Source organism: Macrobrachium rosenbergii, chromosome 3 (assembly GCF_040412425.1).
Source record: "Macrobrachium rosenbergii isolate ZJJX-2024 chromosome 3, ASM4041242v1, whole genome shotgun sequence".
Lineage (NCBI taxonomy): Eukaryota > Metazoa > Arthropoda > Malacostraca > Decapoda > Palaemonidae > Macrobrachium > Macrobrachium rosenbergii.
The window spans coordinates 78299177-78322864 of record NC_089743.1 but is presented as its reverse complement, the minus strand read 5'-3'; the positions used below and the strand labels follow the sequence as shown (position 1 = coordinate 78322864).

Sequence of the window (23688 nt, the reverse complement as noted above, 5' to 3'; positions counted from 1 at the left end):
ATACTCCAGTTTAGGCAGTGCAGGTGAAGTTCTGAGTTCCTCTAAGCTCAGATGATTCCTTCTCATTGCTTTTTATTTTTTAGGCCATAGTGGTACTGGTATCTGACTCTCCTGTGCTTGCTGTCCATGGTTATGATATCCTTTCGTTCTTCTCACTTGAAAGAGATCTTTGGAGCAAAAAATAAAAGAGTTGGAGCAACTCTTCCATTATTTTTTCAGTCTTTCAAGGCAATTGCAACTTCTTGAGTCCCATTTATTGGCCATAACCTTATGGAGGGTGGCTCTTCTTTGTAGTGGCACCAAGCTGTTGCAAGAGTGGCGGGTCCTCTCCCGTCACTTTCTGCATACTTTTGATGAGATTTGATGCTGGTATGATGTGAGGTCTCGTCTACCCTGGTTTACGGTCCCACGATGTCCAATTCTTCTCTCAGGGAAATGTTGATTGATCCATGGACTGCTATAGTTTCAAGATTGCCTTGTGCCTTCAAATCACTTCTTGTCGGTGGCTCTCTTGGCAACACTGGTTACAGTTTGGGCTACTGTTGAACACCATCTTCCTCAAGGTCATTTTCCTGTTTACTTTGGCCCCATCCAAGAGCTTCAGAGGCTTCATACCTCTTCCAACCAAATCTCTCATCCCAGCTGTTGACATTTGTGGAGAATTCAAATGGCCCCAGAGTTTGTATCTGCAAAAGGTCCTCAAATCATGCCTTTATCTGTTTGTCTTAACTCCTCTTGCTCTCATCCTAACTATCTCGCAAGTTGCTGGAATATGGTTCTTTCAAGACTTCTCTTTCCTGTTGGCGTCCACGGTTTCTAGTTGGAGGTTTCTTATGAGGCAGGCCTGTGCCAAGCTCAGGAGCAACATCCTTAAGGTTCGAGCATCCTCCTCTCATGTGCTGTTTAACCTTACCTATTGTTGTTGTAGTAACTGCCTTTACACTTCAGTGCTATGTATGTGTACTATCTGCAGGATACGTCGTACATTGCATCCATTATTTATAGAAGATACCTGGGTTTCCAAAGTTGCTGTTGACTCCACTGTCCTTAGTTTATGGGGGTTTCTTTCATTTAGGTCTTCTGTTCTTGTCAGAGACACTAATACTTTGTCCGTCCTCTTATATTGCAATTCAAGCTAAGTATGTTTTTAAAATAAACCAGTTAATTGTAACTCCATTCCCTACTCCCTTTCCCACACTCCCCCAGATGGGGGTTGGCACAGAAAAATGAGGGATGTCGCAGTTGGGTGATGGCTGAGCGGAAGAACTGAAAGTTGCTTTAAACTCAATGAAGTTGGTACAGTGGTGGTCTGGTCATTTAAGTAGAAAAGAATAATTATTATTAATGTATGTAAATGAAAACATGTTTTCCTTTAAAACATAATACAATACTTAGTATGGTTATTCCCTTAACATATAAATTTTAAGAGAACAACAATACTGAGGCAGATATTTTGTAATGCTGTTTGTGAATACTGATACAGTATCTGGGTATATAGTTTTATCCTTGTTCTGACACATATGAACCTACGCTTTCATATATAGAGTAATTGTGCTTACCTATCTTTGGCTGTTATTGAATTGTCTCAAAAAAACAAAATTCTAACGTTGTCACGTGGTTTTACCTGGCCTGACATGCCTTCATCCATTGTGATCACAGCCATCCTAGAGTTCGCACGTTTTCCGAGTCTCCTCTCTTTTTCATTCATACTGTTGTTTGTTCTTTGTGAATGAGAGTGGAATTTTTTTTTGTGAGATCCATCCAGGTTCTGAGAGCATTTTCTCTGCCCACGTGATTGCATATTTTGTGTTTTCCCGACACCCTAGCATTAGTGTGCTCTCTCTGTCTTTCTCTCTTCCTGCAGTGATGGAAGAGAACGGGAAACCCGAAGTGCAACATTGTGTAGGCAAGGACAAACCCTGGGGGTAAATTCATGTGACTAATAGGTGTAGACCCCCATTTGATGTGTATCTCTTGCAGTGGTCAGGAGTGTTCCCACAAGTCCCCTTGCATGTCGAGAGTGCTCAACATGGCCATTGCCCCAGTGGGGAAAGTACAGTAGAAGATGGAGGAAGAAGACCACCCCCATCCCCAGAGAACCTGCTCTGTTCCTTGTCACTTCCCTGTCATTGATACCGCCACAAACTCCTTCATTCCTTTTAACTCTGGTAAGGATATTTTTCCTCTTACTATGCCCGCTAGAAGAAACCCGAGCAGTTTGCAAGCTCTTTGGCAGATCCACGGGGAAGAGGTCCAGGACAGTGGCACGACAAAGTTGGGGGAGCTGAGCGGGAGTACTGGAAAAAGGAGCAGACCAGAGTCACCCTCTAGCCCTTCCCAGCTGATCAGCTTCTACAGCCGCCTCTTCCTGGTGGAGAAAGCATCGGGTAGGTGGAGGCCCGTCATAGATTTGTCGACCCTGAACAGCCACATGTGGCTAACTCCATTCAAAATGGAGAAGGCCCAGTCGATCTTGGCGGGCAACCAGAGGAGGAGACTTTGTGGTCTCGTTAGACCTGCAAGATGCATATCACTGCATCCCGATACACTGCTCCCTCAGGAAGTTCCCACGGTTTGTCTCCAAGAACATCACATATCAATTCAGGGCTCTTTGCTCTGGCCTTGCGACAGCCCCCCAAGTTTTCACCCAGGTTTTCCAACTGTCATCGGAATGGTCCCACAGGAGAGGCATCTGACTACACAGGTATCTGGATGACTGGCTCATATTAGCACCCTCAGTGGAACAAGCCATGTAAGCCAGGAATGAGGTGCTGCAGTTGTGCAGGTATTAGGGAATTTAGTTCCGACACAGGATCGGATACCTGGGCATGACAGTAGACAGTGAGGGTGAAGGCCTACCATTGATGAGAGAGGTTAGCCAACCCTCACCAATCAATGAAGAAGTGTTAAGCCCTGGTCGCCCACTTGGTGTCCTTGGAAAAATTGGTACCCAGGTGCAGGACCTGTATCCATTCCCTGCAATGGAGAACAACGGAGAAGGACGAATGCCACACAGGCCGACACAAGAGTTATAAGAGTGACAAGGAAGATCCTGGAGGATCTTCAGTGGTGAAGGAACCCAGAAAACCATGTGGAGCGGATACAGTTAATCTGCCTCTCCCCGGAGATGCTGGTATACTCAGATGCATCCTGAAGGGGCTGGGACACCCATCTGAATGGTAAGTGTGCATTTCAGGGAAGTGGGACCAGCAGCAGCGTCAACATCACATCAACCTCTTGGAGATGCTAGTAGTCTGGCTGGCACTCCAACACTTCCAAAATCGCCTCCAAGGGAAGACCATGCTCATCATGAGCAACAACACCTCAGTGGTCGCATATATAAAGAAGCAAGGAGGCGCAGTGTCCCACAACCTGAATGGCTTAGCTGTAGAAATGTACGGGTGTTCAGAGACGTAGGGACTGATGCTGACAACCAGGTACATTCCCGGGAAAAAGAGCATCGTGGTGGACCAACTAAGCAGGGGGGATCACGGAGTGGGATGGAATGATCGTTATAACAGGGCTTAGTGGACGGCTGCTCAAGTTGTGGTCAGCCTCACATTGGACCTGTTTGCAGCAGCAAGAACAGCAACTGTTGCCCCTGTATTGTTCTCCGGTCCCCGGCCAAAGAGCCGTTCTGCAGGATGCCTTCCAGCATCCGTGGGACAAGGTCTAATAATGACGCTTGTAGCTCCAAAGTTGCCCCAAGCAGAATGGTACACAGACCTCCTCCACCTGCTGGTGGACATACCAAGGCAACTTCCCCCCAATCCCACCCTGCTGAAGCAAGAGCACAACAGCCGGTGTCATCAGGCAGTGGCCTCCCTCCAGCTTCATGTGCAGAGACTATCCAGCAACTCCATAGAAAGCAAGATTTTTCAGAAGTTGCTGCAGTGATTGTCAGCACCTTCAGACCCTCTTCCCTCAGTCTGTACCAGGGAAAATGGAAGGTTTTCCATCGTTGGTGCAGTGGGAGGGATCTCCATCCCCTCAAAACGTCATTTAAAGGTTATAGGTTCGCCCTCACCTGAGTATTCAAACCTAGGGGCATAGACCTTTCAAAAAGAGTTGCTCTCCTTGAGAACTGAAACCCCCAGAATGGAGCATCACCAATAGCCTGGCTTCCATGAGGAAACTGCCCTTTGAACTGCTCAGAAGGGCAGCAGATGGGGACTTAACCCTGAAAGAGGTTTTCCTGTTGGCACGTGACGTCAATGAAGAGGGTGGATGAACTTCATGCCCTTTCATACAACATTACCCACACCCATGGATGGACATCGATGGGCTTCACCTTCCTCCCAGAATTCTTGCAAATGACCTGTAACCCTCCACACACTACCCAAGGTTGAAAGGTTTTTCTGTTCCCTCATTTAAGGACTTAGTTGGGAACGAAAAGGAGAAAATGGTGCTGTGCCCAGATAGAGCCTTGGTAGCCTACCTTAAACGTACAGCCCCTCACAGATCAGCCCGTTGGAGACTTCTTTCAAGTATGGGTCGGGAGAAGCGTGAGAGGTTATTGTGAGGGCATACTGCTTGGACCATAGTGAAGATCCGGGCCCAACCAGAGTCAGGGCTCCTAACATTAGAGGAATAGGACTTGTCAGTGGCATTTTAGAAGAACCACTCTGTAGGTCAGGTCCCCTGGGCCCGGTTATGGAAGAGGCAGACGACATTCGCCTATTTCTGCCTCAAGATTATGGCACACAAGTCCTTAGATACCTTCACTTTGGGTCCAGTAGTGGCAGTGCAACAGGTCATGTAATGACATAAAGCCTTTCAGGAGCACCATCAAGAGGGGAGGGTATCATCAGCAACATCATGAGGAATGGTATGATACAACAGCTTACATCTCTTGCATGCCCTTGGGGTATTGAGAGGGTATTGTTTACCCGAAAGATCGTCCTCCACCTTTAGGCGAGGCTCCACATATGAAAACGTTGGTTCGTATATGTGATGTGCTGGAACAAATACCAAATTAAAAAGAAGTTTGTAATTTTCCTAACATACCAACCTGCGCTTTCATATAGGTAAAGTTACCCTCCTCGTACTGCCCCGCATAGTTTCAATCTCTCACTCCTCCTAGGAGGATGAGCGTAGCTACTCACGGGCTGTTTTACACAATGGACAAAGGCAGGTTGGGCCAGATTACACCATGTGACCCAGGTAGCATTAGGATTTTGTTTTTCCGAGACAATTCAATAACAGCCAAAGATAGGTAAGCATGGATTACTCCGTATATTAAAGCATAGATTCCTTAGGAAAAATACAAAATTCTTTTTAATTTTATATTTTTGGTAGTAGAGTTTGGTTGGTTATGATATTGATTATGATCTGACTGGTATTTTGTCTTTTGCCTCATAGTGTTTGTATGGTAACTTGGTATACAGTTTAATGAAATGTCAAAGGGCTGTATTAACTTTTGAGTCACTACCTCCAATATAGATGAAAATAATGCTTAGTACAACTTATGAAGCTTGCATTTAGATACAACATACTAAAAATAACTAGGTAATGGTATTGGTGCTATTAAAAAAAATAAAAAAGTTTGATGGTATAAATTTTTGGATAAAGAGATGCATGCATTGCAAGCAAAGAAGACTAAAGAAAGCCTGAAGAAATTAGTGTTACCAGATTTATTAAACAAATTTTATAGTGAATATTTTTTGTGTCAAATCTCTTGGATTGTCACATCTGGAATATGCATTATGTTGTAAGGAAGTAACATTTTAGAACTTTTTTCAACTTGGCAATATTGATAATTAGACTATAACTTGAGACTGTGTGGGGTACAATACTTAGAAGTGACTGCTTGTTAGAAATGCATCATTGTTATAGTCAGTGATTAAATCATAAAGTGAAAGATGATCATTAGTTTTGTCCAAAATTTCAACAAATCACCCAAGAGAAACATTGAATGTCTCAAATCATGCAAGACATGTCAACTGAGTGTCATAGAGGAAAAAGTCTTTGATACATCAAAGTTGGACAGAGGCAATACAGTCTACCTGATAGTTATGGAGAGCCTTCCAGATGTGCTTTTGTCGATAGTTGTCATGAACCTATTAATCATGTACTGTATTTCCTATTTTTATGGCCCTTACTCTGCATGCCAAGACTTTAGAATGATACTCCCTTTACTCCTCGCCATTTTGTGCGACATGAGAGCAATGCTGTTACCCTTCCCAGGAAGGCCTTGTCAAGTTAGTTTGTATCACCATTATGCCCTTAGTCACATCCTTGTTTTTATCACTTCATCAGTTTTACATTTTTGTGATACAGTAGTGTTTTTACCTACCTGTGCCTTTGTTAAATGTAGTTGGAAGCAGGTTTGTCATATAGGTACTCTACACGAATTTTATATTATTAGTTTTATTTCCATTTTTCCAGTTATTGCAAGTTTTCCTCTCAGTTTTTTCATTCTGTTATTCTGTTTTTTTATGTCAGACTGGTATTTTGTAATTATGTTGCTATTGCATAGTTTGTTCATTTATAGGATTTACTGCAGAGAATGTGTTGTTGATAAACAAAATTTTCCTCCTAGCAGTTTTCCTAAGAAAATATTAGTCATCCCTAAATTTCTGGTGATTTTTGCAGTAATCATCATTTACTTCTCTGAAAACAGTAGTTCTGGGTCTTTCAACTCTTGTGGTGCCCAGAGAAGCCCAAGTGACACTTGCTTATTGTTCTCCCAGGGGTATGTGAAGGACTCGTCTAAGCCATCTCCCTTCATCATTATCTTATCTAACTGTTTCCTGCCATCTGACTCCTAATATTCTTATAGCTTTATTTTCCAATTGGCAATCTTTCGGATATAGTTCACTATCATACCATGATTCAGGTCTGTATAGTAATACAGATTGTACTAGGCTTGTGCATGTGGTACATGCCATAGTTGATCAGTGGTTTCACTCTGCAGAAGATATCTTGTATGAAACATTCCACAGTTCTTCGTCAACACCAAATTGAATTCTGTTTCTAAGAGTAAACTCCATGTCTCTCTCTTCCCTGGAATAACCATATGTTATCCTTTGCTGGATCAGCAACTTGGGAGATTCTACAAGATTCAGGTGTGTTCTTCTCAAGCTACCTTTTGTAACATGTTATTGGGGGAATAGTCTGGCTTCCACTAGTCTCATTTGATACTCACTTGCAGAATTGGACACTTAATAGAATGTCTGTAGAGAGGGTCTTACCCTCTGGAATTTGTAGGAGAGGGTTGTTAGTGGTGCCAGTACTTTCCTGTGTACAGTATTAGTGCTAGAATTTTTGGGGGCGTTGTCAATCCTTGTTGGATAGGCATTTCTTTGGGCAAGGCATCTATTCTTTATATTTGATCCACTGTAGACATGATTAGTATCTTCATGCTTAGGGAGATAGATGCATCTGCCACTGATCTCTCCTGTCTCCTTCCACTTGATGTCCAAGGATCTCTAGTCTCATTTCACCTTCTGGAGTTCACATCAACAGCCACCAGTGCAGCAGTTTTCAGTCTCAGTAGCTTTTTCTCTACTTCATGTTCTCATTTCACCTTTGGGAGTTTGTCTTCAGCCACCAGGGCAGCAGTTTTCAGTCTTGATAGTGTTTAGACATACTTTACCTTGGAAGTCCCCTTGCTGTCAAAAACTGTACACCAGTCAGTACCCTAGATCCTTCAGCCTTCAATAGCTTGAGAAGAACACGCCTGAAGTCTGTAGAATCTCCTGAGTTGCAGATCCAGTGAGGGACAGTCTTTCAAATACCAGTCTAGTTATCTTCTAAAGTGCTTTTGAAGCAAAGAGTCCTTGGTTCTCCATTTATCCCATCCAAAGAGGTTCTTTATCAAGAAGAGGCAGAAAACATAGATAAGGAACTCCCTCCCCCTTTAACTGGTAGGGCTTGTCTTTAGAAACACTTGAATACCTTGAAACATGGTCATCAATGCCCTGAGTGATCATTCATAGACCTGTTCACATCATTGTCTCCAGAAACACTAAAGTACCTTGAAACATGGTTATCAGTACTCTGAGCAGGCAGGCACTCCAGGTCCTTCCATCAAAATGGTCGTTAAACATGGATGTGTTCAGGGGAGAATGATCACTCTCATTAACCTATTCACAACACCACTAAAGAAGTAGTTGCTGGCCTATTGCTCACCTCTACCAGATCCTCTTGTTTTGGGGGATGATCCTGTGTTAGAGCCGTGGAACAACATTGAGATCCATACCTAAACCACCTTTGGTCTTCTCAAGCAAGTTGTTGAAATTGACAGAGATCAGGATAATTCTCATTTCTCTCGTGTGGTCCAGTGGCCTGTTAATTTCAGTCAGCTTCATCACCTTACCATCCTTTCAGTTGTCCAAGGTATCATACGCTACAACATAGAGTCTGGGGTTATTACCTCTTGTCATACCTAATGAATATGTGGTGTCCTCTGTTACATTAGTTGTTCCCAGGAGGAGCACTGTATGTAGCATAGGAACTTGAGTATACTTGATATAAACTTACCTACCAGGGCTTTTGTCTCATGAACATAACTGGATGTGTCTTTGAGAGACTGGTTCATGGGGATTCTGCAGCTTTTGGTTTTTTGTAAGTAATGGGTTGATGATGAAGCTAATGAATTTTTTTTTTAGCTAAATGTTTTCATGCAAACCCATTCCTAGCAATGTAGTTTGTAGCCCCAAACCTGCTAGTTTCATCTCATCTCATCTCATGACTCAAAAAACACAAATAATGGCACACACATAGCTGCTTGAGCAGCTTACTGCAAATTGCATTCTTTTAAGAGGGACTAAAGTTTTTGTTCATATTTTGTACCCTGCAATATGGCTAATGGCAAATAATGGGCCTGTTTGAAGGCATTTTTGGTTTTGTGTGCTTATGGCAGTTGATAAGTCATTTCAGTATCAGTAATACTTACCATCCGAGATGTTGGCAGATTGAGAATAAATATATGAACAATAATGATGAATAATTTTGTAAACATTGATACAGTGGTTCGGATAATCTACCTTGGTTGATTGATAAGCTGTGTATCATTTTACTTTTTTCTTTTCTTTCATTCTGTTTGGCCTTTCCACTTAGTTGTTTGGCATTGTGTCTTACTCTGATTTTAACCTCTCATTTAAGAGTACAGAAATGACTTAGTTGTCTGGGTGTTACTTTTTGAGTAATAATGACTGCATATTGATTCATTTTATCAACTATTTGACAATTAGGCAGAAACAAAAGTGGCTTGAATGATTTTAACAAATACATTATTACAAATGTAAATTGATACTTCCTTTTTGACAGAAATGGAGATTAAAGCATTTTTGTCCTGTGGAATATAGATTTTTCTTAAGAATCTCATAGAACAGTATGAAATACATATTTTTGTGCATTTTGATCAGATAGAGCAAGTCCCAGAACTGGCCTCAGTAATGTTAGTTTACCAAGACATTTTCTATATATATAGTTAAATATTTGGGGAGGTAACCCAGCACTCTGAAACACAATGAAAATTCAAACTTCAAGTAGTAATGGAGGGGAAATTAATTCCTTCCTGGAAACACACTGCAACCAAATGGCAGACAGTAGTTTGTTGTCCTCTGAATGCAAGTCATGTTTTCATGGTGATCTGTGAGGCTTCATTAACAAAATTATGATTAGTTTTGATACAACTTGGTTGTATAACCACATCAGTCTTATGCAGGCTCTGTATTGAGTGAAATTTTACCTGAATGATTATGTGCAGGGTTGTTGATGAGTGAACCCTCAAGATTTCACCTCAACTTAACAGAAGTCAAGTTAGCAGACTTCTGTACTGATACTATGATTTTTCCGATGCCACCGTTTTGGTTGTGATATTTTTTTAAATGTATCTCATAAATTGATTATTTAGTGTAAAGTACTGGTTAGTTTAGGTTACGAACTATGTGGAATTGCTGTTAACTTGAAGATTAGTAAATACTCAAGGGCAGGCCATAATATAGGTTCTTTGTTACTTAAATGAACTTTTTTACTTATCAGAAAGACCGGATACTCACACTGTTAGGTGTTACTGTAGTTACAGTGATATGCTACCACTCCTCACAATAGTACAAACAAACTGTACAGTTCTGAAGTTGACTTATTGTAAAAACTGAGTTGTTCTGCAAATGAGTAAGAGTTTCTTATTTACGTAACAAATCTGGTTGCTTTTACCTCAACCGTGTATAACGTTTCAATTTCCTTATAATACTGGATATTTTATGCACTGAAAGTTGTGAATCCAAAGTAGGGAAAAAATTAAAAACTCTCCTTTTCCAGGGTAAATGTTAACACTCGCTAGTTATGAAAGGGAGATTACTCTAACCCATCACATTGTGAAGAATGATAAAGACATGCTAGCTATGAAAGTGAGGTTACAATAACCCTCCTGATTATGAAGAAAGAAATAAATTTTTCTAAATCATATCAATTGAATTCAGATACATTTGTTTTCCTATGCAATCAGATTAAATAAGCAAAAAAAAATTATTTGTCAATTATGAAAGGTTAGAATTGTTTTGATGCAAGAATTCTTCGTCACACTTTAAAATGGTAGTTGATGACATTACAAATAAAGTTACCAACTTGCAGTTGCTTAATGACTGAAATATATAGCATCAACTAGTCCCAATGACCTCTCTAACTTTTTTTATTTTCTGATTTTTTTTGTATCCCTTTTGAATCCCATCTGTGCATTCAGTTGCTATCCTATTTTTGGTTCATGACATTAGAGGACATTGTACCCCAAAAATACAAAGGAATCAGGAAATATACCATTGTCAGTATTATACACTGTAAACTTTCATGCATCCCTCTATCCCATCTGGTCAGATTTTACGCAGCAAATACCTGGTGATAGTCTGTTACAGCACATTCTTGTAGGAAATCATTACTTTGTAGTAAGAGGTTACTTTACTTGAGAAATATCAGTTCCAGATTTTCTTGCTGCTGCCAAGGGAAAAATGTATCGTATGCAGAAATGTGCAGTAGTATAGTGGTCTTCAGTAACAAGAGTATGATATACCTGGAACAAATTCTTGGCAGGTGTAAATTGCCAGTATTATCCACATATTTTGATTTGGAGTAAAAATTGGAGTTAATTTTAACAATGCATATAACACTTCTGAATGCATGTTTGTCATGAAAAAGGTCATGAAAGCAGAGAAAAAGAGAAAGATTCATCTGGCTAGTTACTTTACTGTCATAACACAGTATCTAGTGAAGATTACAGTAGCTATACCTAAATTTCTAAGATAGATGGTGGTGGTCCAACAAAGATCTGCACTGCATTCTGTAAGGTTTATACTAGTAATGGGGGAAACCAAAAAGGAGTGCAGAAGTGGAAGTGCTGCTATCCTCTATATGTAGAGAACTTAGTATTAACAGCAGGTTCAGCAGAAATCATAGAAATGTGAAAAAGATAGAGTGGAATGGAGAAAAATGAAAATCAACTTGACGAAAGAATGGGTGTAACTGCTGTCACTTGGTACCAAATGTGACAGATGGTTTCACAAGAAATGCTCGGGATTGCAAAATTGAGGCCAAGTAAAATATGTAAATCCTTGATATTGATAAGAGCAGCAAGGTGGAACACCATGAGTGTACTAGACTGGGAAGCAAAGATGAAGTGAAGGGAGTTTACTGTACTTTTGGCAATTAGGAATGTCATTAAATAAAGAAAAAAAAAAATTATGATGCACATAATAAATCCATATAACCAAATGCAGCAGAGACATGGGGCGGCTGAGGTTTTGAAGATAGTTGACCACAAAATGCAGACTCAAGGTTGGAGTGTATTGGGAAGATCACTTGACAAATGAGGCCACTGTGGTGTCCAGGAATTGGAAGATAGAGGTGATTTACACATGTAATGCGGTTGAGAAACGTAGTCAGGAAAGTAGTGTAACTGGAAGTTGTTGTAGGAAGGCCAGAAATTAAAAGGAGAAAGGACCATTTAGAAATTCAGACGAAAAATGCCAAAACAATACTAGTGGATCTGATGCAAACATTGATGAAAACTTGTTCCACTTGTAAATAATATTTTTAATGTGTAGGAATTAATAGCTGAAATCCAGTTGATCAGAGACTAGAAATTTACTTACCAAAAGTTTTTGACTGTCATTAAAATATGGTAGGGCAGAGACATGGCCAAAACTGGCACCTGGGCAAAATGTTTAGTTGTGTCACAGGACCACCAAGGATAAGGATGAATGCTGATTTGCAGCTACACAAATTCCATATCCCTGACTTTGAGATTTGATTTCATTAGGTTTCAGTCTAAAAGTAAAATATGTAGTGACTGTAATAATGAAGACATTATTTTATGAGTGCTAGAAATTTTAGGGTTTCATTATCCTTCGTGGTTCAGTACAATACAAGTTGTTGGTCTGGATGTGAGGTTAGGTGTGATTTTTTTTATGTAATAAGAGAATATGTTTCAAGTCACCTCAAGTTGCAATGAACTTGTTTACATTGGGTGTCATGATATCTTTATTTGGAAGTTATTTTGTCTTAGAAGTAAAAGACTTCATCTATAGTGGAAATAAATTTTTCTGCAGCATTTATTCATTTTACCCAGAACTGTGAATGGAGTATTCATAAAGAAGTATTTGTGATCCAGTGTAGCTAAATATTCAGTTGGCAGTGGTACATGTTAGTTGAGTATTTGTAGATTTAAGGAGCAAATATTTGAATGCCGTACAGTAAAGATTGGATGTATTTATGCAAGGTATGAGTCAAGTCCCAATTAAAATATGATTGAATACATTCAGGTTTTTAATTGATATTTTTGTATTATATTTGTACTTGTGTTTAAGATGTATTTTATATTGTAAATTCATTTATAATGGTTAGGTCTCAAGTAATTTCACTTGTATTCTGTTCATGACAGTGAATGGCATATTTGCTTTATTCTCAGAAATAGAAGTTCATTATTCCCTAATGGTACAATTAGCCATATTGATTCCTTTGATGATGCATAAAAGTTACTAAAGGGCACAGCATGCAACTTAACCTGCTGTCCTCCTGCAGCCACCTGCTGCCGAATGCTCAGGAGGAAGGGTCGGACGAGACTCCACCGTTCTTCAGGATTCAGCCTTCTAGGAATCTATTCGAAGATCATCCTACTAAGAATTCTACAGGTGATGAGGACTACACTGATATTGAAGGTACAGGTGAAGAGCTTGTCCCTGAAGAGGAGAGCAGTGACAACGTACCATCCACTGAAGGGGCATCAGCACAAAGTGATTCAAGTGGAGATCCACACAGTGATAATTTACCCCTTCAGAGAAATACGAAAGGAGGAACGGGGCTTCTGCCAAATCCAGTCATTGGCAGTCTGAATAACAAAAGTCTTGCACCTAACCGTACCATTGTGACTCCAAACCTCCTGGCAGGGGGCCTTAATAATGAGAAATTACCACTTCTAAAAGGTGAAAGAGGAGGGAAAGGTCTGCTTGGTGCTGCACCCACCGGTAGTGGACTCCTCCCAACTCCAGATATATCGTTTCCAAGTCCTTTTGCATCCTTTGGTCAAACACAGGAAGGTGTGGTGAATTCACTTGGGTTAATTGGAGCATTAATAGGATCTGGACTGAGAGGCCAAGGGGAAATGCAAAATTCAAACCAAGGAAATCAGGGAGAGCCCACAGGGTCTTCAAATGTGGAAGATTCGAGAAATGATTATGTATATCCTGACTATAACTCACAACAAAATTCCTTTCTCCCTCCAATTAGAGGGGGTTCGCTACCTTATAGAAATGGAAGAGGGAGAGGTAGAATGGGAAGCCAGTCAAGAAATTTCCAGGATAATAGTGGCCAGCAGGATGGCCTGTTAGGTGCGTGTCCATTGGACTACGGTGGATGGAATGATCAGGGAAGTGGTTTTCACATGCAAGATTTTCCACCGGGAAGCAGCCAGCGAGGTGGGATGAAAGGAATGGACTATACAAAAAACAGTAATCGCAGAAATGATTATAAAGATGATAGTCTTTTAGGTCATGGCCCCCAAAGAAGTCCAGGCAGACCAGGGTTTGAAGGTAAAGGTCTTCTTGGAGAAGGACCAGGTTATTTTTATGGTTCATACAATCAGAGAGGTGGCATGTTTGAAGAAGGGTATGATTCTCAGACAGATTATGAAGAAGGATCATATGGAAACTTTTACGAATCTGAAATGGGCCCAGGAGGACTTCTCGGCATATCTCCCGATATGAGGTGTTTAAAGATGGTTTTTCGTTGTCCCTTAGTATGTGATGTGTTGTATGTATGTCTGTGTGTATAGGTGTGTGTATAGTGTGTGCATGTGGTATTATCCTTTTTCAGCATAGGAGAATTAATGTCAAAATAGCAGGTGGTCTTCACTGATGAAATTAAATGTTGACATGGAAGTTGGTCCAGAGGAATTACAATGCAATGAGTATATGAAAGCAAGTGTGTGTCGTATAGTAGCTGTAAAAGTCTGGGTTATATGAATGTGCATGTACAAATATATTTATCAGGAATGGGGATGAGTGAAGTTGGGAAATACAGTGCATAAGAATCTCAGGCTTACATCCAGATTAGGTTCCCAACAATCAAATTAAACAATATAGAGAAAAGTTAAGAATAGTAATAAAATGTGCATTGGCTCATTTGGTCATGCATTAAATTTTGTATTAAATGGAAAAGATTTTTTGCTCATTCATTTTTAAGGACATTGTGTGTCCTTTTGTACTTGTGCTTTACCTTTCATATTGCGAATTATTTTTACCCTTTAACTCTTATTTGGAAGTGTGGTTATAAGTGCATATGGATGTAAGTTGGGGATAATTGTGTAAAATGGAGGAAAACAAGGCAAGTTTTATTAGTTATATATGGCCAAGGTATATGCTTTGTCCTATGGGGTTTATGCAGTCACACAGTAATAGTTTCTTCAGGCATAAGGCAGTTGCAGCATGAATTAATTTGACCTTTCTAACTTGAATAGATTGGTAAAGAAGTATGGGAAATGAAAGAAGACCTTGTTGAGACTTTTCTGTAGCTGGATTCAGTTTAAAACAAATTTTTGCCACAGATGAACGTTCATTTTAAGAAGATAATAAATTCCCCTTGCAAATGCAAAATTACTGAAGTTGGTTCAACTGTATAAAATTCTGCTTTGGTGAGTTATATTTTATTAGAATTAGCCTAAATTAAAACAGAGTATCTTTATAAATGAACAACCTTGGGTAACACTTCATGATTCAGTCTAAATGGTCATGCATGTGATACAAAATACTGTGAATACCAACCATGTGTAGCAGAGTAATTATATATAAATATATATATATATATATATAATATATGGTTATATAGTATATATATATATATATATATATATATATATATATATAATCGAATCCAAAGGGAAATGACAGGCAGAAGTTCTAGTACCAAGAGCTTTTACGTTTATTAACGCATCATCTAGCACAAATGAGACAGATGAAAAGAAGGTTACAAAGTAAACAAAAAGAACAAGAATATCAGATGGTCAGTTGTCAAAGGGTAATAAACATAAAGGTATTTATGATAATCCAGGATCAAGCAGTCACAAACTAAAACTATAGACCTATGGGATTCACTTATACACTGAAGTAAAGCACATCTACAGTGAATTTTTAAGCGTATATATATATATATATCAACATATATATATATGAATTATATATATATATATATATATATATATATATATAAAATACATATATTGCTGAGATCAACAAGTAATGGAAAATTACTTGACGTGTGGTTGGTATTTACAGTGGTTTATGTCACGTGCATGACCGTTTATATATGTGTGTGTTGTGTATATATGTGTATGTATATATATTACTGTATATATATAATATACATATATAAAATATGTATGCATATTATATATAAAATATATACTCACACACACACACACACAGGCAGTCCCCGGTTATCGGCGGGTATTCTGTTCTGACGTCGTGTAGGTAAGCGAAAATTGCCGATACCCAAAAATCGGAGATTTTTGGCGCTTATCTCAGCACCCATGTGCCCTGAAAATCGCAAATTTTTGGTTCTCAGCGCCTCTGTTAGATATGTATTGATACCAATACGTGATTATCGATGCATATCCACACCGAAAATTGCTGATTTTTGTCGCTAGAAAAGTACCAAAAATCCAGATCACTGATACAACCAAGCTTCCACATATAACCAAGGACTGCCTGTATATATGTGTGTGTATATGTATATATATATATATATATATATATATATTATATATATATATATTTTGTTTTTTTTATATTGTTTTATATATATATATATTAATTTTTTTGTTTGTTTTTTTTTTTTGAAGATAGCACATTTGTTTTGCAGATATCTTCATATGAAGACGTTGAATCAGTCTATATTTCCTCTTTGTCTCTTCTGGCAAGCTCCTCAATAATAAGGAAAAATTATTTGAGATTAATTCTATTTATCTTTTTCTAGTCAATTGACTGTTAACCCACCTCTCTTGGTAGCATCATCAGTCCTGTATTAGAAATTGACATTCAAGGTTTTATTACTGCATGGAGATGCTTGAATTTCAAACATGTTGCCATTGGGTGCTGAATTTCCATTGGTTGGCGGGTCTCATTCTCTTGCTCGCTGTCTGGGTGACAGCGTGGGCAGTCTTGCTGCTCTGTAGGATGCATCCTATGCTGCGGCTTGCAACCAAGGGCGTGATTCCCGTCTTTGGCCAATAGTCTTGATTTGATTTGTTGTCGGTAGTCATGTCTTGCGGTGCTCTGTTGCTTGTGTCTCCCTCAAGATTCTAACGGATGTCCAGTGGTTTCCTTGAAGAAGGGAGGATGAAGTCAGTGTGCCTCCTCTGTATATTTAAAGCGGGCCATTATTGATTTATATTCATCACAACGTCTGGTATTTGCAATCTGTGGAACTTGGCTTCGCTATGCATGATCTCTGTACTTTCTAATGATTCTTCTGGTGTCGGCTTACAGTCATGGTTGTCCATGTAGCGATGAAATGTTGGCCCTTGGTTGTAGTAGTAGTGTTGAGACCTATGTAGTCATTGCCGAGAGCTTGACATGTCCCTTATGTGAATTGAAATTTGTATACTATGTTGGTCAACTCCCACATCTCTTTATGGGGGCTATACTATTTTGTATTACAAGAGTGCTGACCAGGTTCGGGCGTCGGTAGACAGGTAAGGAAATCCTCTCGTCAGGATTTGTAGGTGTCAAACACCACTCAGTTATTCTCTTCATGGCCTTGACTTCATCCTTTAAATGGCTATGATATGCAGCTTTGCAATACAATATGATGTTTCTTGCAGCTTTGCAATATAATATAATATGATGTTTCTTGATGAGGTAGGCGCTGTCACTGGTGTGCTGGAATACACATCCAACTTTTATCGTATGCTACCTAACCTTTTATTAGGTTGCAAATGTATCTGTTATTAGTTAGGAACTGCCTAACATATTCGAGCTCTGAGTGAGTAGCTTTCCATGTGGAACAGCGCTTAATTGCATGTCTCATATGCAGTTACCACAGAGCATTTGTAAGTGTCGGCACTTGCCAAGGGCATTAGGCACCGACCCACAGTGGTTGCCTTTTGGTACACAGTAGTACTGTACCTGTCTCCTTTCTTCTCCACATTTACATCCAAGAAGGAAGTCAGCCTTCCACACTATATGTATTTGGTAGTGAAGTTTAGGCCAGAGTTCCTCTTCAAGGCATACTGTAGGTTGTTGGCTTTTTCACCAGTATCAATGGCAGTGAAGACATTGTCTATATATTGGCCATACATTTTTGGTTTTGGACGAGAATCGAAGGTTCTTTCCTTGATATCTGCCATATACATATAGTATTGGCAAATAGGATGTCAAGGGGGAGGGAATCTCATGGTGACACCACCCAGCTGTCGAAAGAGGTCACCCCTATGTGAGAGGTAGGGGCCTCCTTGGTGTAGATTTGGAGATGTCATCGAAGGACATCTTCTGGCATGTCAAGGGGTGTGGCATCCAAGTGGTAGATGTGTACCTCACCCAGAAGCATATATTGTTAAGTATTACAAAGCTGCATATCACAGAGAGTTCAAGAATGAGGTCAAGGCCATGAAGAGAATAATTGACAGTGGTATGACACCCACAGATCCTGGTGAGAGAATTTCCTTATGTGTCTACTGCCGCCCGAACCTAGTCAGCACCCTTGTAATGCGAAAAAGCACAGCCCTCCGTAGAGAGATGTGGGAGTCGACCAATGTAGTATACAAATAGCAGATACTGTGAGTGTAAATCAACAATGGCCTGCAGTTAACACAGTATACAGAAGAACATGGACTTCATCCTCCCTTCTTCATGGAAACCACAGGACATCTGTTAGAATCTGGAGGGAGACATGAGCGAGAGAGCACCCTAGGCCATGACTACTGACAAGGAAGCAAATCAAGACTGTTGGCCAAAGATGGGAATCACACTCTTGCCCACGCCCCTGGCTGCAAGTCACAGAATAGGACACATCCTATAGAGCAGCACGACTGCCCATGCAGCCAGCGAGAGAATGAGACCTGCCGACCAATAGAAATTCAGCATCCCAATGACATCATGTTTGAAATTCAAACGTCTGCATGCAATAACATACACCTTGTACGTGGATTTATAATCCAGTCATGATGACACCACCAAGAGGGGTGGAGAAATGGTCTGTCAACTAGAAAAAGAAAAAGTGAATGGAGAGAATCTTAAATAATTTTTCCTTATTCCTGAGAAGCTTGCTGGAAGAGGAAAAGTAGTATTGATTGATTCAAAGTCTTGATAAGAAGCTAGTATCTGTGAACAGTGCCACTGACTTCAATAGAAATTGAATAAGAGAGAAAATATGCCCAAATAGCATATATACACATACGCACACACACACACAGTAAACCCCTTATTCGCGGTCTTACGATTCGCGGACTCACCCTATTGTGGGATTTCTGTGGAATCGTATATACACATTATTAGCAGAAGAATTCCTTACATTAAGCTGTATTTTTCCACTAAGAAATATTCACTAACTACTGTGTTTTCACATTATTTTCATGACTTTTGTGATAAAACTATTAAAATACTCAGGTACAAGCATTTTTAGAGATTTTTTTTTTTTTGTTTGATCTATCAAAATAGGCAGTTCTAAGTGTTTTTAGAGGGGTTTTAAGTGTTTGCAGATTTTAGCTATTTCATGTTGGGGGAATGGTACGCATCCCTGCGAATACAGGGGTTTTTTAATGTGTGTGTATATAAATATATATATATATATATATATATATATATATATATATATATATATATATATATATAAATATATATATATATATATATATATATATATATATAACATGAAAGATATAAATGGGAAGGTTAATAATAATAGCAACAGAATACTATAGTAGTAAAGTAGTTGATATTAAGAAGGATAAGAATAGGCACTTAAAATATTTTACTAACGAGTAAAACAGTGATCTTTAACGTTAGGGAAGGGCAAGGCTGAAAAAATGAAGATATGAGGACCAGGTTGTGGTTTAACTCCTTTAGTTAGCACACCTTGACAATTTCACACATTACAAGTGTCAGCCACTACATAGGCAGATGGTGAATGTCAAAGGATACGGTTAAAGCAGGGACAATAATGGATACAAGATGGGAAAGTACTGTGGGTAGAGACAAGTGACCCTCCATTCACATGCATGCCTTTATAACCAAAAGATAACATGTACTGTTACTGCATGGTATTCTTATTGAAAATTCCATGGCATATCTGTAAAGATAAAACTATGTAATGATAAAATGAAGTTTACATGAAAAATAGTTTCCTTAGGAACCAAACTTACACCACGGTTAAATTCCTACTGTGCCACATTGCCCAGATCGTAGATCCCTCTTACAATCTTAGTAAAGTAACTGGAGGTAAAGGTTATGTCTCCAATAGATTATTATTTACAAAATTAATATTCCTCTAGGAAAATATTAAGAAAAATTTATAGTGAAATCCAATTTTATATATAAATTTTACTTAATGGACATAACTTTTCTACAACCATATTTAATGGCACGTTTGTAAGTCAGGATAGAAAGCCATTATGAATGATTAACAAAAAGCTTGTAGTTAATTATAAAGTTGTATCCAGCCATAAAAACATTAGTAAATTGTGAGATTAATATGCCAAAGGTCATATTTTTTGATAATTCGAACACTGTAAGTTCAATATGTGGATAAGATAATGATGAAAAGGAGATTTTGATGGCTTGTACATATCCACAGCACAACTCCTGGGAGAATAGTATGTGGCAGTGTCACTGGGCTCCTGTAGGCACCAGAAATTTGAAAGACCCAGACCTACCTGGATGAGAACTATGAGAAAGGAAACTTGAGTTGAGCGGAGAGTTTGGGAAGATAAAGCGCAGGAAAGATAAGAGTAACGGAATTTCACTGAGGCTGCTTGCAGCATGTGAGGTTGGAGGTGATGATAATGATGGTAGTGAAAGGCATATTAAATGAAAATAAATACTTGATTTATTTTTAACAACTGTAGTTATTTTTTTTATCATACATTTTGGTTTGAAACATTATTAGTAATACCAATTTCTTTATATACGAATGAACCTTAGGTGTATATATACAGATGTAAAGGAAAATATATTATATATATAGGGGAAAGATATGAAAAATACCATCCCACTTTGCAAATATTGCTTCATAAGACCCTGTTTTTGATTCAGAAAGTTATCAAACTTGTTGTGCACGTCAGCAGATTGGTTTGCTTTGTACACTATCAGAGTCATAAACTTTGTCTCATATTAACTTGATTAGTGTTGGTGTTTCTTCATTTTCTGTTCATTGTTGTCCCTTTGTTTATTTTTATTGCCAGAGAAGGAAAGACAACGTGTGTAATATGAGTAGATTAGTTAATCGACTCATATTGGTTTCTAGTTTCAAAGAATTTGTGACGGCTGAAATGTTACATTCCCATTGATTATCGGACAAAATCAGGCACCATAATTGCTTATACATTACTTTATTTGTATCAGTTGTTATGTGTGCAAGCATATGTAAACATTAAGATATGGCTGTTTTGATCCAGAAGCAGGTATGGCAGCTGGCTTGTAGAACTAAAAAAATCAAGACTATTTGGCAGTGTTGTAGGCCTCTCTGTAACTGGTGCCAGGAAAGAGGGAACCATTCATCCATTCCTTTAACGTCACTTTTCATTGATATAGTGGGAGTTGGTAATAAGAATTTTGATTCTGATAAGGTTTATATCCAAAGTGATCCTGGCTGTGTCATTGTTTGGTGGTGTCTGTATTAACAGAAATGCCTTCCTTTGCAAATATTTGCTCTTGGGAAGAATAATTGATTTTTTGAGGTAACAGTCTTGGTTATATCTTCAATTTCCAAGATGTGTGTACTGTAATTGGGTTTTGAAATCCTTTTTCTTTGGATTTATATGTGTGCTATTCTTCCCTTGTTAGCTAGTGACAGAAAGCTGGTAATTAACTCTCAAGAACAAAGTTGAACTTGATTTCTATCCCTGTTATCTTTTCTTTCCTCACAAAAATTTTGTTATTCCTTGGTATTGAAAGGTTAAGACAGTTAAGGTGGAGATGATCCAGATGGTTTTAGCTATTTATTAAAAGATTTTTGGGTCCCTTCTTCCATACCATTTTATACCATATACATTTTAAAGTTGATTTTAGCGGGATTTTTCAAAAACAGAATTTATCACAATAAATATATCATTTGTTGTAAAGATTGGCACTTTATATGCCATTAAGCTTATATTTCACCTTCTCAACTTGGCATCTAAGTTTCTTCATTTCAGCAGGTAAATTATAAAGCAGCTGTCCAATGTTGAAAGGTGAATGGCACCAGGGGTACAAGCAAGGTATATCTATACCCAAAAAAGGGTTTACAAAGAGGGGAGTTTACAAAAGCCCAAATGTTATTCTACAGGGGATATATGAATATGGAATGTAAGAAGGAAGAGGCAGCCATGAAAAACATCATTCAGGCTCATGTAACCCAGCCCCTCTGTTAGTAGCAATCCCATGAAGAGGAAAGGTAGTCTACCAAATACAGGCAGTCCCTGGTTATCGTGGGGCTCTGTTCTGATGGTGTGATGATAACTTAAAATCAGCGATTTTTGCCATCGCGCCTATTGCGTATGTATTGGCGTAATAACCAATTATCAGCGCTGATAAGTGGAAATTCTGTGATTTCGAGCACTAAAATTACGATTTTCGTCACTAGACAAGCACCGTAAAAACTGGATCGCCGATAACCGAGTCCGCCGATAACCAGGGACTACCTGTATTGTGCCCTGAGAATGAATGCCACATTCCTTACATTGGTATGACAATGACTTGCCTTTCTAAGAGGATCACCTTCCATCTACTTGAAGAGTTGGTGTACCAGAACTGCATGAGGGAACATGGCAGCGCCCCTGCCCCCCAACAGCAGCAAATTGTAAGGAGTACCAGAATCTTTAACAGCAACATGGACCACCACTGCTTCTAATACAAGGAGGCTCTCACCATTCTGAATGGAAATCTACATTAAATGTTCCTTAGGAAACCCTCCTGCCACTCACCTTCAGGAGAACAACGAGGCGCACCCATGAGACAATTATGCAGTTGTCCTCCTCCTTGAGCTGCGTGCAGAGCCCCCAAGTGCCAACCAACGAGTGCCTGCATTGGTCAGCCAGACTCGCAACCAAACCAACCAATCAAAAATAGCCCCTCTTTGTAAACCTATTTTTGGGTATAAATATTCCTGGCATGTATCCTTGGTCCCATTCACCTCCTTTCAATAGTAGCAATGCCTACTGAAGCGCTTGAATAATAAATGAACTTTGGACAGCTGCTTTATAATTTACCTGCTGAAACAAAGAAACTTATATGACAAGCTGAGTAGGCGAAATATAAGCTTATCAGCATATAGTGTGCCATTCTTTTCAATGAAGTTTGTCTCAAAGAGGTTCATCTTCCAAAATAATTATATACCATATGAAATCTGAATAGAAACTTTCAATTTGAAAGCTGCGTACTTGATTTCAGTCAGTTTTTTAAGTGATATAAAGAGTTGTTCTTAATGGTCGTTTAAGTAGGGCAAGGCCTGTCTTGTCTGTGATCTTGTAGGATAGTGATCTGGGACCTTTTTTAGTTTTCTGTAAAAGAAAACTATTGTGCCAGGTTTGTCTGTCCATCCGCACTTTTTTCTGTCTGCTGTGAGATCTTAAAAACTGCTGAGGCTAGAGGGCTGCAAAATGGTATGTTGATCATCCACCCTCTAATCATCAAACATACCAAATTGCAGCCCTCTAGCCCCAGTAGGTTTGAGTTAAAGTTAGCCATAATCGTGCTCTTGGCAATGATATAGGACAGGCCACCACCGGGCAGTGGTTTAAAGTTTCGTGGGCTGCGGCTCATACAGGATTATACTGAGACTACTGAATGATAGATTTATTTTCAGTGGCCTTGATTATACTCTGTAGCAGCTGTACGGAAAACTCAGTTGCACTGAAGAAACTTCAGTGCATTTTTTACTTGTTCTTTGCATTTACTACTGACATGATTGTTGGTTTAGAAAGTAAGCTAGTACAGTATGCAGAGGATTTGATCTGTGCTGGAGTTTTAAACTTAACTGAAATATGAAATGAAATTGCTGCTG

General features: G+C 39.0%; 1 protein-coding gene across 2 annotated transcripts in view; it reads left to right on the top strand.

Moving 5' to 3' along the window:
• Rat1 (5'-3' exoribonuclease 2 Rat1) overlaps positions 1-23688 on the top strand; it is a 178871-nt gene that overhangs the window by 132618 nt on the left and 22565 nt on the right. The window contains exon 15 of one of the 2 annotated variants that reach the window (XM_067082917.1): positions 13021-14202. The exons of the other annotated variant lie outside the window; for it this stretch is intronic. Coding sequence (XP_066939018.1) covers positions 13021-14202 — 1182 coding nt within the window. The remainder of the gene's footprint in view (positions 1-13020; positions 14203-23688) is intronic. 2 annotated transcript variants of the gene reach the window in all.